At 35.0% G+C, this 17,899-nt stretch overlaps 2 protein-coding genes across 3 annotated transcripts; both read left to right on the top strand.

Moving 5' to 3' along the window:
- Positions 1-916: 916 nt before the first annotated feature.
- On the top strand, positions 917-5,793 carry RPT1A (regulatory particle triple-A 1A). The gene is made up of 10 exons (XM_086577188.1): positions 917-1,105; positions 1,361-1,442; positions 1,532-1,623; positions 1,698-1,775; positions 1,860-1,921; positions 2,690-2,834; positions 3,008-3,226; positions 3,353-3,534; positions 4,706-4,881; positions 5,328-5,793. The coding sequence occupies exons 1-10, from the start codon at positions 1,019-1,021 to the stop codon at positions 5,483-5,485; spliced, it is 1,281 nt and encodes a 426-aa protein (XP_086433314.1). The 5' UTR covers positions 917-1,018; the 3' UTR covers positions 5,486-5,793.
- Positions 5,794-6,388: 595 nt separating this feature from the next.
- PDS3 (phytoene desaturase 3) lies at positions 6,389-17,101 on the top strand. Of its 2 annotated transcripts, none has more exons than XM_086577187.1 (15): positions 6,389-6,524; positions 6,635-6,880; positions 6,962-7,094; positions 7,237-7,325; positions 7,893-7,950; positions 8,454-8,609; positions 9,267-9,415; positions 9,500-9,619; positions 11,712-11,925; positions 12,021-12,123; positions 13,226-13,273; positions 14,125-14,170; positions 14,891-15,078; positions 16,194-16,356; positions 16,718-17,101. In XM_086577187.1, exons 2-15 carry the CDS (start codon positions 6,683-6,685, stop codon positions 16,778-16,780), a joined length of 1,728 nt encoding a protein of 575 aa, XP_086433313.1. In that variant the 5' UTR covers positions 6,389-6,524; positions 6,635-6,682; the 3' UTR covers positions 16,781-17,101. The 2 variants fall into 2 exon arrangements, with proteins under 2 accessions (XP_086433313.1, XP_086433312.1); XM_086577186.1 differs by having other exon boundaries at positions 6,390-6,529.
- Positions 17,102-17,899: the final 798 nt, after the last annotated feature.

The following is a 17,899-nucleotide window of genomic DNA, read 5'->3' as shown; positions in this document are numbered from 1 at the left end:
TTCTGCAAGAAGATAGAATGTTTGTAAATAACCATCCTTAAGCAATGTATATATGATGTTGATTATAAAAAAAAAAAGCTCATCAAAAAGATAAATTACGCCCCAGACAAAGTGAGCACAAGTCAGTATGAACAAAAAAATTTGTCTTTTTCAGCCCAAAATGTACTTACAAACTTGCATTTCACTCAAACATTTGACACCTTGAGAGTTAACCGCTCAAAATTTACTCAAATTTGGATATCCCTAACAAAATTCATTCACTGCCACTATAAAAAACATTCTTTGTCTTCTAAATTCTAATTCCTATTGCATTATGAGCCCAAAACAACATCCTCCAATCCAACATCATTATCTCCATTTTCTCAATACATAATATAAATTATTTACTGGAACTCTCAATACAAAAATGGCTCATCTTTTAAATTGCATAGTTACAACAACCTATAGTGTTTGTGCTACAAGTGTTTTGTTTGAGGTTAAGAAACTCCTATACATTAAAACCTCCATAATTTAATAATGCTAAGTTTCTTACTCTCGTTTTATGGGTATAATCATGGTTATCCTCCAATATCTAATATATTCTTGATAGACAATGATGTATGGGCAAGCATCCACCAATCTTACTCTAATTTAATTTGAATAAACCAACTCAACAATACTATGTACTTATTAATAAACCGTGGTAGTCCTTATTAATAAACCGTCGTAGTCACACAATCAATATGTACCACTACATGAAAAATAATCATATATTCGTGATCACGCCCTCACGGAGATTCAATGCCTCTAAATAGTTAGATGTTAGTGTGACCGATAAAAAGAGTTCTGGTCCATGGGCCCAAACACTGGGCTCTATTTCTCTTGTTTCACAAGAAAAGGCCTACTCTATAAATATCACAGTAAACACAACCCACACTCCTTCCTCCAAAACACAATCACTAATTTGCTCACACAAAAAAAAAACCCGAACCTATTTACCAGAGCTAGTTTTGGAGCGAAGAATAATAATAAAAATTTGATGGCGCCTGAACCGGAAGAAGATATTAAAGACGAGAAAAATCCACGTCCTCTAGATGAAGACGATATTGCTCTACTCAAAACCTATGTAAGTTTTTTTTTTTTCTCTTTCCTCAAAACCCTAATTTTGTCCTTATTCGATCTGTTATAAATGTTATTGTTTTTCTCGATCTGTATAGTTGTTGAAATATTAGTGTTTTGTAGTCCAATTAAGGTTCAATTTGTTACAGTTTTATATTCAAAAGTCTAGATTTTATGATGTCAATGTATGTAAACAAAATTTGGATCTTAAAATTATTTAATACTGAGTGTGTCAATTTGTTTGGTATTGTTTTTATGATAGGGTCTTGGACCGTACTCGGCTAGTATTAAGAGAACGGAGAAGGAAGTTAAGGATATGGCTAAGAAGGTCAATGATTTGATTGGTATGTTTTTTTTTTTTTTTTTCCTATTTAATTAAGGTTGTTAAAAGTTAATTCATTGAGTGTGAAATGAAGGTGATTCGTTTGAACAGGAATTAAGGAGTCTGATACTGGTTTAGCTGCTCCGAGTCAATGGGATCTTGTTTCTGATAAGCAAATGATGCAGGAAGAGCAGCCTCTTCAGGTATATGTTTCCTGTTTCAGTGGCAAGTTAATCTTTTTGTACCTAGTTCTTAACTTGTGTATGCTTCTGACCAGGTCGCAAGATGCACAAAGATAATTAACCCGAATACTGAAGACGCCAAATATGTTATTAATGTTAAGCAAATTGCAAAGGTATTTTATGTTTAATTATTAATCATGTGTATGTTAGAAGGAAATTTCTGGGAAACTAAGTGAATTTTTCTTTGATATCTTCAGTTTGTTGTCGGGCTGGGTGACAAAGTCTCTCCAACTGATATTGAGGAGGGCATGCGTGTTGGGTGAGTATATCTTCCATCGGCTTGTCAGAGTACAAAGTTCAGTGGTTTACTTGGTTGGTAGCTAATGGATTTTACTAAACATTTTTTACAATTTAAGATTTGGATAGGTAGTGTTGTAGTTCCCATAAATACAAAAATAAAGTACCAATAACCAAAAGTAATGAAAAGAAAGATTTATTTGACTGATCCAGAATTAGAGCCGCTCAATCAATCTATGTGTCTGCTTCATCTTGAAAGCAGATTGCTGAATGATGGTAAAGAAAGTAAACATGTAGGTTGATATGTCACTGGCTTCATCATTGGTCTGTTAGGTCAGAGACACTAGTGATTGGTCACAAACTTTGAGAACCTTGCCATGCAATGAAGAACTGGGTTCAGCATTTCATCTTTTTCTTAGTAGATTTGGTTCCATCACATAATTTCTACTTTATATCTAGTCTGCCCCCTTTTTTTTTGTTATTATCGTAGTGAAAAGTCTTATTAGGAGCATCCCCCTTGGGCTGTAGGTAGAACTCGATTTCCATTATTTTGTGTCATATCCTAGTCAGCCACAACTTTATGTGCACCCGCACCCACAAATTTCCTTATTAGAAATAAAAAATATGTATGTTATTAAAGCAAAATAAAATCTTGGAGATGTTGATTATTAAGGTGTCTTGTACACTTGACGTCTTTATGTATAATTCTGTTGCGTTAGTTTATCTTCCTGAAACTATTGTAAATATTGCATTTCTTGCTGAATTATATCTTTCATGTTTGTGGTTGCAGGGTTGATCGAAATAAATATCAAATTCAGATTCCATTGCCCCCCAAAATTGACCCAAGTGTAACCATGATGACTGTAGAAGAAAAGCCAGATGTTACTTACAATGATGTTGGTGGGTGTAAAGAGCAGATTGAAAAGATGCGAGAGGTATTAAACAAACTCATTTATCATTTCCTAGCTTCTTGCAGAGCAGTTTCATTTTTGAATTTTTGGCTGGATGTTTTGTACAATACTACATTTGTGCAAGATAAATATTATGTAATATCTATTTTCCCCAATATTTGTAGTCTTATATGTCGGTATTTATTCAATTTATTCAGGTTGTTGAGCTGCCCATGCTTCATCCAGAGAAATTTGTAAGGCTTGGTATTGATCCTCCCAAGGGCGTTTTATGCTATGGTCCCCCTGGGACTGGTAAAACACTTCTAGCTAGAGCTGTAGCCAATAGAACTGATGCCTGTTTCATTCGTGTTATTGGAAGTGAGCTTGTTCAGAAATACGTCGGTGAGGGAGCAAGGATGGTTCGAGAGCTTTTTCAGGTTATATATTTTTCTCAGTTAACTGTTATTTTCCATCAAGTAGTTGGCATATTAGTTATCTGCTTATTTTGGTACTGAACATGGTTAATTAATAATTATCTAACTGATTGGTTGGATTTTCTCAAGATGGCACGTTCAAAGAAGGCTTGCATTGTTTTCTTTGATGAAATTGATGCCATTGGTGGTGCTCGCTTTGATGATGGTGTGGGTGGAGATAACGAGGTTCAACGTACAATGCTTGAAATCGTAAACCAACTCGATGGGTTTGATGCTCGTGGAAATATCAAAGTTCTAATGGCAACAAACAGGTTAGTACCAACGGAACTTGTGTAACAATGTCGGATTCAACTATTTGGATTAGAATAAAATGTTTATGATGTTTGGTAGCCTTTTGAAAGTATCTCTCCAGTTAGTCATGTGGATCTTAGAGTTTAATATAAGTGCACAGTATCAGATTTAGACAACTTTAAGCACATACGATTCATGTACAGGAATTTGTTTTATATGTACCACTTGAGGAATAGAACTATGAACAAGAGTATAAGCAAGGTAATGGAATATAGATGGAATGGAATGACACTTAAACAAATGGGTATAAAGTCACATGTTGATGGTGAAAAGGGAACTGAAGTGTTGAATGGCGAACAGTCAGCTCCGGTAGTTATCATGACAAAAGAATTTCAAAAATAAGAAGAATTTGGATCCTTTGCTTTTTCTTGGGAGGATATCATCCGAGATGTTTAATCACTGTTGTATTTCTGCTTTTCCTTGTTGTCTTTTATTTTTCGGTTCTTAGTAGGATATCTCATCCTATATTGTAATTATATTTTATATAGTTTATATATATATTGATCGTTTACCTCTTCAAAAAAAAAAAAAAAAGTATATGCATATAGCATGAGTAAATTTTTATCCGACTCGGTTTATTTATGTGGTCGGGCGAACTGTCCCATTCATTTGATTCCTGAATGACTTGTTTGTATTTAGAATCTCGAATGTGATCCCTGATGACACCATTAAAAAAATTGCCCTCAAAATTTATCCCCTGTTAGGTTTGTTTGGCGCTGACCAAGACTAATGTTTTATGAGTAACTTTTAAGAAAAATAGTTTGCCAATGAGATCAACTTCCTCCCATAATGAGATACGAGACATACCTTTTGAGGTGTTTGTGTTTCATTGGGAGTCCATAATGAGATGATCGGGCTAAGATCTCTTAGTCACTTTATGTTTTTGCTATTCTTTTCTTTTTCTATGCGTATGTAATGGAGGATATCTCATCCTTATGTATATATCTTTAGTTATATTAATAAAATTATACTTTACTGATCAGAGAAAAAAAAACTTCCTCCCAGAATAATGTACAAGTCTTATCTGAAATTTTTGCCTGAGCAATCTTTTAATGTTATTTGACTGCGTATTAGCATGCATGTTGTTCATCTTACTGATATCCCATTATGTTGTGTTTACCATCTTTTCAGACCTGATACACTTGATCCAGCTCTATTACGTCCTGGACGGCTAGATCGGAAAGTTGAATTTGGATTACCAGATCTAGAGAGCAGAACACAAATATTCAAGATTCATACACGAACAATGAACTGTGAGAGAGACATACGTTTTGAACTTCTCGCTCGTCTCTGCCCCAATTCTACTGGTTAGTTTTTTTTTAAACAGTCTTACAGGCATACTATAGATACTATTCATACAGGCATAGACCTTTAAGTTCTCGAGTGTGTTCATCTGATCGAAAAATAGGGGTTTTCACTCGGTGAAGATATGGGTCTTTATCAAATTGGTCATGATCTGTAAAACTTTGGGGCTTATATTTGAAACATTTCTTTGCCCTGTTTTTGAAAAGAAAAGGCAGCAAGTGTTCTTGTTAAGGACAGTTTTGTTCTAGAGGCTTGTTTGGCCTTTGGAATAGAAATAAAACGAAAGAAAGAAAGAAAGAAAGAAAGCATTACGATATGTTACATGTTTTGATATTAAACACGTCCTCATATAGTTTTCATATAGGCCTACCATAGATTATTAAACATGTTCTCATATAGTTCTCATTGAATGAAGTTGTGACTAATCTGTTTATGTGTATCTAATCAGGAGCTGATATACGAAGTGTGTGCACCGAGGCTGGGATGTATGCTATTCGAGCTCGAAGGAAGACCGTGACCGAAAAAGACTTCCTTGATGCAGTGAATAAGGTCATCAAGGGTTATCAGAAATTTAGTGCAACTCCCAAGTATATGGTGTACAACTAGTTCTACAGCCCTCTGTGAAAGAAGCAGGCTAATTATGTGGTACCCTCAGATGGTGGCCTTGAATTTGCTTGGAAGTCGGTCTTTAATTATTGGCTGCTTTTGTTGTGTGTTATTCAGTACTCTCATTTGGATTGTAGCGTGACTTGGAAACAGATGCCATTTTTCCCAGGATGTAAAATTTGGTGAAAAACAGTTGCACACGGTATCAAACCGATATTGATGAGGAAATTTGTTTTAATTATTTCCCTACTTCATCAGTTTTCTTGTCAAACATAATTATTCTATAGAAGGAACACAGTTCTGATCCAGGTATTTGATTATCGGAAGATCTAGGTATTTGATTATCGGAAAGACCTCTTTCCAAAGTACTTGTATCACAATTAGGGTTGTTTTGGATGGTTTGCAGGGTAGCCCATGTAGGCCCCCAAGCAATCGTTAAGAAAGAGGAATAATAAAAACTATTAAGGGTGCACTGAGTCAACGGCTAAGCTTGCTTTCAAAACGTTAACTAACCTAGTCTCTACGTTAAAATGGTGGCTTTTGTTCAAGATAATTCATAAGTTGTAGCATTTGTTGTCATATTTGTTTTCGTCTTTCAAATGATTGTTATGTACTTTACCTGCTGTAGCATAACAATGTGTTGATTCTAGGTCTACCTGAGTAAAGACAAAATTTCAGAATCCTAATTTTCCTTGCTGTTATGATGCAAAGCCCAAAGTAGTCCACTTAAAAAGTAGTCGCTCCATAAACCCAATTTCGAGATTGTCATCTAAAGAGTTTGCACAGTACAACGCACTTAAAAAGTCAGCTGCTTGTCAATTCTCCACTAAAAATGGGGTGTACAGTAACGGTGGGACAGAATATTCTAAGCTTAAAACTAGTGCTGAAGAAGACAAAAAATACCAAACGTCTCCATTTTCTCTCCATTACAAAATTATTATCTAGAAGAAGATTCTCTTGTTTTTAGTCTTTTCCTTAAGAAGAGAGACATAAACCAAGCAACCTCAAAATAACAAAGAAGAGCTCTTCAAACTTCAAAGTAAGGTAACAACACTCTATATGGAAACTTTCACTCCCAACATTTTTCTTCAAGTTTATGAGCTATTGATAAAAGATGTGTGCTTCCTTATTATTATGAATAATTTGCAGTTATTATGCGAATGACACTTGTGTGATCATCCAACAACTTTTGGAGAGATGGCTGTAATCGGCTCTGTTTCTGCTGTGTATTTGAGCGGGAAAGGAGACTATAGAACTCAATGTCACTCCAAAAGATATTACAAACTTCACAATTTTCTGGCATTTGGAGGGAGTGAAGCCATGGGCCATCAGCTCAAAAGATTAAATTTAAGTGATGGAGGAGTAATGCATAGAAAGGATGCTGGACTTTCAAAGGTGTGGTGCTACTTTTTAAGTTTTTGTTAGTATTTGTATTGATCAAATGTTAATAAATTGCAAATTTCATTGTTCATGCAGATTGTTTGCATGGACTATCCAAGACCGGAACTTGAGAATACTGTTAATTATTTAGAAGCTGCATACTTATCTTCAACCTTTCGTACTTCTTCCCGTCCACAGAAACCACTGCAAGTTGTAATTGCTGGTGCTGGTAAGAGAAGAGATACTCACTCGTTATCTCAACAAATTGACCATGTAGTGCATATGTCCTTATGTTTGTTATGATGACATTTCAATTAAATACAATTATTTATTAAAGATATGTTATGAGATTAAGTTTCTCTTGTTTGTAGGTTTAGCGGGACTATCCACTGCAAAATATCTAGCGGATGCAGGTCATAAACCCATATTGTTGGAAGCAAGAGATGTTTTGGGTGGAAAGGTTGACTCCTTATACCTTGATATCGATTGTGTTTCTCTATTTTCATATACTAAAAGACGTTCTTCCTTTGTGAGTCCAGTTTAGTTTATGTTATGTTCACTCTTGGGTTCGTCATGTAAATATGCGTTGAAGGACAGTACAGTCACTTTTGTTTGTGGAAGTTTGTGTAGTCAGTTTCCATTTGGTTATATATATAATAGTATCTTTACTGTTTCCGATATAGTATTAGTAATAAACTTGATGCACTGTTGAGATCCCTTTAAGTTACTCTTGACTGTTCAAGAATCACAGTTTATCCAAGCAGTTCACGAATCATGTAGCAATTTCTTAGAGGAAATTTTGTTTCCTTTTCCCTTCTTGTGTTATAGACAACAAGGAGGAAGAAAAAGGAGAAGCTTGTGAGAGACATTCTACTTATCCTTTTATCTTTTCTAACCTGACAATTCTTAGGCTTAAATGAGGATTTAATAATAATGGTCCATATTGTAGTACTTAAATTCAGCTTCTACGTTTGTAAATCCTTTGATAGATCTACATTTCTAAAGGAATTCTGTTCTCTTCTTTTAGGTGGCTGCATGGAAAGATGGTGATGGAGACTGGTATGAGACAGGACTTCATATATTTTGTAAGTTAATTATTCTTTCCCATGTAAGAGTGTAAGACGAGTTATTTTGTCATCATTATATCTCAGTAGATACTTTTTTCTTTGAGCTAATTTTGGTGAGAAGTTTCTCTATGCTTAAGTTATATATCTTGAAGTTCCAATTTTATATTCCATTTTTCAATTTGATTTGGTTTTAATACCTTCACCCGCAAACTATACCAGAACCTTAGTGTTTGTAGTATACTACTACTTTAGGAAAAGGAAAGTGCAGTCATTTATAAGATAAACCTTGCATTCTGTATTGAAAATGAAGTTTCTTTTCTAGCTTTTCTTTCTCTCATTTGCAAACATGCTCCATCTTTACATTTTCGTGATATTCATCTTGATGGCCGTGATAGAATTATATGTTTATAACTCTCATTGAGTACACTCCATTGTGCATCAGCCTCATCCTTTTTATTATGTAGATAATGTTATTGAGCAATATATTCATGCTAAATGAAGTCCATGTCTTCCGCTTGAAGTTGGAGCCTACCCAAACGTTCAGAATTTGTTCGGGGAACTTGGCATTAATGATCGGTTGCAATGGAAGGAACACTCTATGATTTTTGCAATGCCAAGCAAACCTGGAGAGTACAGCCGATTTGATTTCCCAGATGTTCTTCCAGCACCCTTAAATGGTATGTAATTGCACTGTATGAGAAGGACTAACTATATTTTCAATCAGTTTCAATCAACTAAATTAGATTTAGGTTTTCAATCAACTAAGTTTGATTTAGGTTTCCCAATCAACAATATATTTATTTATTTTTTTCACAAATAGCATTAATCCTTACGTAACAAACAGAATGTCTTATCCCAGATTTTGAAGATTTTGCATATATCTATCTGTCAGGTTAATGTGTTTTAATACTACTCGATGGGAATGACCACCCGGTGAAGTGCATATAGAATTATAGATGGTATCTTAACCTAGTGGTTATTCACGGCTTCTGATGTCTAAACTCTAATGGAAACTCTTCGAGCAGTTATGCAAAAAGCTGTATTACTTTTATGTATAACTAAAGATATAATCTCAGTACAATTTCTTTCAATTCCATTAGAATTTAATGCCAACAGCACGTCTTGTGTTTGTGAATGATATATGCAACAACACATGAGCTTACCGCATAGAAAACTTTTGAAAAATGTAGCTGTATATTTAAGAACCAAGCTAGCTGGCACATACTTTTACACGACTTTTGATGTCTACTCAGCTGACTATTTGACTTTCATTGCACATATTCAAACACCTCTTTGTAATGTAAAGGCAAATCCATCTTGCTTGTGGTTGGCAGGGATCTGGGCAATCTTAAAGAATAACGAAATGCTGACTTGGCCAGAGAAAGTGCGATTTGCAATTGGACTTTTACCAGCAATGTTGGGTGGCCAGGCGTATGTTGAGGCTCAAGATGGCTTAACTGTTAAAGATTGGATGAGAAAGCAGGTACGGCAGTTAAGGTTGTTCGACATGCTTGATTAATTTTGTAACTAATCTGTTGGAATGATGATGAACATTGGGTGATTTCAGCGTATACCTGATCGAGTGACTGATGAGGTTTTTATTGCCATGTCAAAAGCACTAAACTTCATAAACCCAGATGAACTTTCGATGCAGTGCATTTTGATTGCTTTGAACAGATTCCTCCAGGTACAATTTCAATTTCTTCTTGTCATTATGTTTTGCTTACGTTTTTTTTATACAGTATAGAGTTCTATAGCACTGCTATAAAAACAAAGGAAATATATAAACGGTCATATCAATTATCAGGGTTTCTTACACGTTAGTTTGACACCCCTTTGCTCACTACCATTTGTTATCCCACCTTTCAAGAAAGAGACCAATCTCCCTCAGTAAGGTGTTAAGATACGTAATAACAAGATCAACAAGCATGCCCATTAGTATAAAGTCATGAGAAATCCCAAAATCTGCACGAGTGAAGTCTATAAACAATGTGCAACTTCTGCACCAGTTGAACATTATTTTTTTCACATTGAAAGTATGATTATAGGTGTGTTGCTTTGAGGTGTTGAAAATTATAGTGAGGGGTCTACCTTGAGAAGTCTCCTTTGGAGGATGCATTGTTTAAGTGAAAGTTGTCCAATATGAGGCGAGTAAATTAACTTGTTCCAAATATCCATGGATCTGGGATGTCCAACATATAAAAAATCAATGTTCACTTTTGGACAATGCATTAATGTTTCTCTTCTTCATCTAATATTTTGTATCTTTAATGGGGCGACTTACTGGGTTATTATTTCCAATTGTTTCTGTATGGAAACTCTATAACACTTCTCTTTATGAAAACTTTAATGAAGGAAGAAAACAATGAAAAGGAGTAAGAAATATCATCAACTTAGAATAACAATAATATTTGAAGTCGAAAAGAATGGAAGGGCAATCTAGATTGTTTTCTACCAATGGACTCAGCCGATTTATAATTTTATGAAAGTGATTTTTCTCTATTGTTTGTCACATTGCAATCATATGTGAGCTATATAATCGCCAACCGAAATAAGATTGCTAAGTGGGTGTCAAAATAGTTTAGTGCAAAAATTATACTTAAAACTATTTTTGTTTATATTTGAAAATGTTATATGCCTACATTTGAGTTGCATGAATGATGGTACAAGCGACGGAGTCAAAAGTCAGGTACTGAATGTGAAATTTGCATAAAGCAATTTATAGGATTGTAGGCAAGTACTACTAATTTATAGCGTAAGTAATTATCTGAAGGGAAACAAACCCATTATCTATAGTGTAACTAGAAATTTTAGATTAGGTTGATTATTTGGATATGATAATTGCCAGCACAAGAACTCACATTACTCCGAAATTTCTGACCATGCATAACATAGTACCAATTAACAAAAATGGACTGTGAATTTGTTAACTACATTTAAGTGGGATAGAAATTTCTGATTTGAATAATTATTTGTGGAAATGTTTTAGATAGCCAGGGGATTATATATAGAAAAAGTTAGCCTAATCTGAAATTTCTAAGTGCATTAATTTTTTTTGAAGGGCAAGTGAGGTTTTATAGAGGTCCCCTACCTCTTTCCCATTAATAATAAAAACTGGTTATATCTTGGCATCTTCCTTGCCATTTGCATCATCATATATAATTTTCTTTACATCCTCAGAAAGTGAACTAGGCATTATTTCTATGAAGCTAACTGCTGGAATAGTAAGTGCTAATGCATCAGCTAGCCTATCATTTCTAAGTGCATTATTGATCAAGAGTTTGTTTACGTATCAAATTTATATAGGTCCCTGGTTTCCTTTATCTAAAATCATATTGTTAAATGTGTATAAAAAACCTTTATCTTAAATCATAAGATTGTTATAGGAGTATAAAAAATTATCAATCAATGGAACGTATGTTTCCAGCATGTTATTTACCTTGAAGAAAATTTTAATGGGAAGGAAAGAAGCAGGATTGTCGGACAAGATTTTATGGAGTTTTCAAATCTGATATGTATCAAACACGGTGTGCGCCGCCCTTAACCACCCTTAATGCCATAAGGATTAGAAAGCAAGCTTATCTACTTAAAACATTCTGAACGATTTCATATTATATATTGATATGACAGTCATACATATATCTCTACTATTATTCATATGATTGAAGTGTTGCACTTATGGAACATGAATCTAGGATTTCAGTAGTTCATGCTAATCGAAGACAATTGAGTTTTAGAACATGAGACGAGTTCTTAAAATGCATGAGATACATTAACAGGAAAAGCATGGTTCCAAGATGGCCTTCTTAGATGGTAATCCTCCCGAGAGATTGTGCATGCCAATTGTTGAACATATTCAGTCTTTGGGGGGTGAAGTCCAGCTGAACTCACGAATTCAAAAGATCAATCTGAACAATGATGGAACTGTGAAGTCTCTTACACTAAGTAATGGCAGTGTAATAGAAGGCGATGCCTATGTAATTGCAGCGCCAGGTATGTTGCTTGTGTATTATTTGTATGGGTAGCCCATCTCTTAACCTCTCAACTTAATCTTCCTAGTGTTAATGAACATGATCTATTGTCATCAGTTGATATCTTGAAGCTTCTTCTGCCGGAGGAGTGGAAGGAGATTCCATACTTCAAGAGATTAGACAAACTAGTTGGTGTTCCTGTCATTAACGTTCACATATGGTTAGTTCTGGTTCTTGATCCTTTGGAAGGTAGTCTCATCTAATGCCAATTATTCTATGTAACATGGACACCATATTCTTAAAAAACTCTGTCCAAAACACAAACACGTTATGCATAAGATTTCAAAGGGTTTCTTTAAAAACAGAAAAGACTAAGAACATAATTACAACTCCATGATATGTTACTTTCGTATTAACTTATTTGTAAGGACGCGTTTTATAAGGTCTTGAGCCCGAGAATTAGTAGTGTAACCAAAGAACACTAAAATAGTAGTTTTATTTTTCTTTTTTCTTTTATCTTTTTATTTTTTATGTCTCAGTGTCCTACATCATATAGGTTGCTGTGTAGGACACCATGCGTGCCCCTGTCAGCATATGTGACATGCATTGTAATATGGGATCTTTATACTAAAAGAGCCATAAGAAAAGCTTCATGCACCCGATTACATAGTTTTAATTCCATGGTTAAGTCCATGGACCAAAATATCGACGATATATCCGATATATATTGGTATTTTGGTACACCGATATTGATATTTCCGACATATATCCACCGAATATAGTACCCTTTTTTCCGATATATATCGGAATTTCCGATATAAAAGTTTATATCGCCGATATAATCGATATATCCGATATTTACGATATATATCGTTTGACTTTTTGACCATTTTTTAATATAAATCCGATATTTCCAATATATTTCCGATATATTTCTGATATTATATTTCCGATATATTCGATATTTCCGATATTTTAAATAGTTTGGACTGATCACCAAAAAAATGGATATATCCGATATATCCGATATATATCGGTTTTTGGGTACACCGATATATTCATCGATATCGATATTTTGAACCTTGGTTAAGTCAACACTTACATTTGACTGTACCACATAGACCTCGGACTTATAATTACTTTATCTTATCTTTTCTCAAACCCATTTGTAAGACTTATGTTTCTATAGTCAATTGAAATTTACAAAATATGTTAATCACTGGATTGGAAATGCCTGTGCTGATACAAGTATCTTATTCTGTTGTTGTTCTCACTGTTTCTCCTGTTACTTGCACTGACCTGGTATGCCTTTTTTTTTCCAGGTTTGACAGAAAACTCAAGAACACATACGATCATCTACTTTTCAGCAGGTCTTGGTTCTGTTATTATTCAAATTTGTTCTCCTTTTAAGTTGACTATTTTTTTTTACAGATCATAATTGTCTGTTATTAATTTATCCAGAAGATTCCTTCAAGGGTCTTTTCTTGTGCCATGTATCTAATTGTATGAAACGGTTGTTATTGAAGATGGGCATCCAACTTAAAACCAATTGGTGATAAGTGGAGCAGCCCCAGGATTTATATATTGATTTAGGCTTTAGACACCCAATGTGGGATTATAATCTTAACAGTTGTCAAACATTGAATCACTTGTGTTCTATTCCATAAAAAAAAACAGGGAAACATAACCTCCTAGCCTTTGGTTATATGTTTTGCAAATTATTTAGGTTTAACCAATCGAGCAAAGAACAAAAGAAGAGAATAATATTTAAAAATGATAAGTTGTGTAAGACTGGCACGTTCTGTCATACACTTTTATATATTAGGTATTCAGGCCTCCCTTTACATTAGTAAGAGTAAATATGTTATTCCCAGCTTGATGGCATCTTTTGCAAGAAAGCCTATTAACACCCTTTGTCAATACGTACACAATCTGCTCTGTATTTTGAATAAGATGTTCAAACCTGACCATGTTTCTCCTTCTCCTTGGTGAAACATAGATGTGCCTAGTCCTATGAGACTGTATGTGCATTGCTGCTAGTATATGCCATAGATTTGTACTAATCTTTTTAGTTCTACAACAAAAAAGAAAGGAAAGGTATCTGACATTACATGGTAGGAATCACCTCTGGTAGGAAGATGTCATTTAGGCTTTTCTGACTCATTAGTTAAAAGTTTACCATCATTGTGTTGTGCTAATAATGTGCTGTAATCTCTTGCAGAAGTCCCCTCTTGAGTGTGTATGCTGACATGTCTGTAACTTGTAAGGTAATGATTGGTACATAAAGATCTCCAGATGGTCCACCTTAAGTATATTATTTCACCCCAAGTATATCATATTGACTGTACCACTGTAGATGTTAATTGTGGGATATCAATCTTAACATTATGTTTTCCTTCTACACAAAACGTAAGTGATGTAGGAAAGGAAGAGCCGGTTTATCAATTATGGATTAGTATCTTATTGTTGGTCTTTTTAGGCTTTATATTAGTATAATCTGAAAGTTGATTTATTTAGGAATCAATGTTTCTTGTTTATCAAGTTTGGCTATCTATATAAGGAGGCCATGTTAGCTCTTTTGACTATCCAATTATCAATTTATCAATCAAATATCAAATCTCTCAGAACCCTATATTCCTTCTCCTATAATAATTCTTCAATCTTAATTCTTAGTCTCCTCGTGTTTTATTCAGATCTCCGAACCTCGCTCTTTTAATTCTACACCCTTGTTCCCCATTAGAAAGGAATATTTCCTGAATTTAGTTTGTTTTATTCTTCTTTGGAACAAATGTATCCTTGAATCGAGCACCAAAGATAGACCTAAGACCAATCATAAATAAATGCTCATTGTAACTTGAAACTTCTTCGTCTCATCACCAACCCTATTCCCACTCTCAAAGCTTAAGCATGCATGTCTAAAACAAACATAAATGCATTAACTTTAATACTTTGTTTTGCATATGCTCAGTCCTTTTTATATCGTGCAGGAATATTATGATCCAAATCGCTCCATGCTGGAGTTGGTTTTCGCTCCTGCAGAAGAGTGGATATCATGCAGTGACTCAGATATCATTGAAGCTACCATGAAGGAGCTTGCAAAACTCTTCCCTAATGAAATTGCTGCAGATCAGAGCAAAGCCAAAATTTTGAAGTACCACATTGTTAAAACTCCAAGGTTAGAATTTGAGATTGACATATTCAGATCCTTTCATATATGATATGAGGGAATAGTTTATTGGTATTAGCTAAATAAAAGTTTTCATCCGTCAAATCTAGTTTAGTATCTGGTAAATCTATGAATCAGAAGAATCTGGTAGTTGGAGAAATTATGTTTTTGGTGATGATAACAAATGGGATATGTACTAATTGGTATACATGATTCGCAAGTGTTAGCCATGTGCAGTCTTTAATGTATATGACTAGTAGTTTGTGTCTCCCAGTAAATTAATCAGATCTAAACAAACATGCCTTCACATAATCCATGTACCTTCAGCATGCTATCCACTTCACCTTGCTCTGGCACTTTCCACCATCCCATGCATCTCCAGAGTTGTTCTGGATGCAAACCATATTGTTCTTATATATGTGTGAAAGAGAGGCTAAATCTAATTAAGACTGTACTCTTTTCTCTCTTCTTTTCCATGTTTTTCTTCTTTTCATCTTCTCTTATTCAATACCTACTTGCTTTCCGAATTCCAGCATTATTTTTCTTCTTCTCTGCAATACAAACTTTCTTACCTTCGTGAATGGCTACTTCTCCTTATAGTAGCTTCTTCAGTCGGACCCAGTTGACCCTGCAATTTTGGTTTCCCACTTGAGCTCCTTCCCCATTGCTCGAAACCCAAACCCGTTCTCTTATCTGATTCCTTGTTCTTCTCTCAGAGCATCCCTCTTAAACCTCCTGGTATCTCTTCAGATTGTCACTCTTCCAGTGCCTGCAATACTAACCTATGTCATTCTTCTTCAGCAGTGCCTCCTTCGCTACTTCTAAATATCTCCCGGTGCTCCACCATCATTTTGTTTTCCTTGAGCATCTTGTACATGTATGTAAGAAATGAACTAAAAGGTGGAAGTAAGGTTGCTTAGATTTAATTATGCATCCATAGGTATTTAAGTAGTATTGATATGGTTATCAGGGCTCATTGAAGTATTTTCACATTAAACGATGAGCCATACCTAACACCAATCTGTAATTATAACCATGTGGTAAGGTCAATATGACCCTGAGCCTTGAAAGAATTTCTGCAATTAGCTTGTCATTTCCCCTTAACTATTTTGATGCTGTTTTAGGTCCGTCTACAAAACAGTTCCTGATTGTGAACCATGCCGCCCTTTGCAAAGATCTCCTCTAGAAGGGTTCTATTTGGCTGGCGACTACACAAAACAAAAATATTTGGCTTCTATGGAAGGTGCTGTTTTATCTGGGAAGCTTTGTGCTCAGGCTATCATGCAGGTAACTCGATAGGGAACTCCTTTTGTTGACCAGACTACCAACATACGAAATAATGAATGTGAGATTACAAGAAGAAAGGAAAAAGGAAAAAGGAAAATAGAGAAAAGAAAACTTATATAAAAATGCAGATGCAACTGCTTGTCAAAAGAAAAAGAAAAACAGAAAAACCTAAGAAACTAAAGACCGATCTGGAGGACGACTATTCCAGTTAGGTTGACTCTTAGCCAGTTCACATAAAAAAGAGCCTTTTAGAGGGCTTCTTGTAGCTGGGATAGAATAGGAGAAACACAACATATATTAAGTAGTCATTTACAGGCAATTGACAGATTGTGAGGCTCATGAGCATATTTGATATTTGCAGGACTATGAGACACTCAGTTTGAGGGAACAGGAGAGCAAGAAAGCGGAGGCAACTGTTGCCTAAACAAACTTAGTTTACTTGGACGTAGAAAGGAAGAGAATGCTTAAGAAGTCAATTGGGTGTATGTCAAGGTTGGCTCATCTGTTTTCAACCAAAACAACAGGATATAAACAAAAAGCTCTCAGTTGCCTTCTATCTTAGGGCTCTCTCCATGTAATTGTGTATGTTCATTTGTTCATAATTATTTTCCAACTAGGAAACAAAGAAAGCAAGTTCTTGTATGAGTTTGTCTCGGATTTGAATGGTTTAAACAACGTTAATTGTTTTATGGAAACATTGATATACCTGGCAAATCAGTTTGTAAAAGTCTGTAATTTTGACACCCTTTTTGTTATCTCACAATATTTTTTGAGGACTTATAATTCATGGTATTTTGCAAATATTATTGATAATCATCAATGCAACAAAAGCTCGACTACATCTTCTATAAAGGCAAGAATCAAGGTCACTCTAACTACCAGTCAGAAACCGGAGTTTCGTATCTTTACTCTTGGTAGTATGTATGTGTTCAAAACTTCAACTCGCAGCTTTATAAATGTGGAGCTGGTGATTCGAAGATATAAGTTTGAGATTCACTCCATCACCTGATGGAAACCTTAAAAACTGTACATCTTCCGTTTATTATCGTTTATTATCAATGGATGCGGAACAGTCACACTTCAAGCCGGATGCGGATACCAATTCACAGCTTCAAGCCTAGAATAACTCCCAAAAAATCGATACCAATTCACAGCGTGTCATTAATCTCTAGAATAACTCCCGAAAAATTTCAAGCATTTTTGCCTGGCTTGTAGAAGGCAAATGTCCATTACCTTTAGCATAACCCGAGTTCCTGGGGTATTGGGGCTTCCCTGAGGAAGACAAGGCTTTCACTGCCGCTGAAAAGTGCCTATTAGAAATTTTCTACAAACACCGACCCACATTATAATTATAACTAGATTACTGCAAAGCAGTGGGGAGCGAGCGAAGCTGCAGAGAGACAGACAGACAGGGGGTCAAAGTCCCTACTCCCAAAAACATTCACTCTGCTCACTCGATAATATGGGATGGTGTATATGCATTTTCTCAAACGTCATATGTTTTGGCATCTGAGCTTGTCGACTCTTCATGTGTAAAGCCACA

The sequence above is a fragment of the Coptis chinensis genome, chromosome 8 (genome assembly GCF_015680905.1).
Source record: "Coptis chinensis isolate HL-2020 chromosome 8, ASM1568090v1, whole genome shotgun sequence".
NCBI lineage: Eukaryota > Viridiplantae > Streptophyta > Magnoliopsida > Ranunculales > Ranunculaceae > Coptis > Coptis chinensis.
The sequence above is the reverse complement of the archived record's forward strand: the minus strand, read 5'-3'. Positions and strand labels throughout refer to the sequence as shown.

Bases quoted from the DNA above. Each gene is read 5' to 3' on its own strand.
- PDS3 (XM_086577187.1), top strand. From the start codon at position 6,683: ATGGCTGTAATCGGCTCTGTTTCTGCTGTGTATTTGAGCGGGAAAGGA. The intron at 9,416-9,499 runs GTACGGCAGTTA...GGGTGATTTCAG, and splicing joins AAGATTGGATGAGAAAGCAG to CGTATACCTGATCGAGTGAC. The intron at 12,124-13,225 runs GTTAGTTCTGGT...TTTTTTTTCCAG, and splicing joins GTCATTAACGTTCACATATG to GTTTGACAGAAAACTCAAGA.
- RPT1A (XM_086577188.1), top strand. From the start codon at position 1,019: ATGGCGCCTGAACCGGAAGAAGATATTAAAGACGAGAAAAATCCACGT. The intron at 1,443-1,531 runs GTATGTTTTTTT...TCGTTTGAACAG, and splicing joins GAAGGTCAATGATTTGATTG to GAATTAAGGAGTCTGATACT. The intron at 1,922-2,689 runs GTGAGTATATCT...TTGTGGTTGCAG, and splicing joins GAGGAGGGCATGCGTGTTGG to GGTTGATCGAAATAAATATC.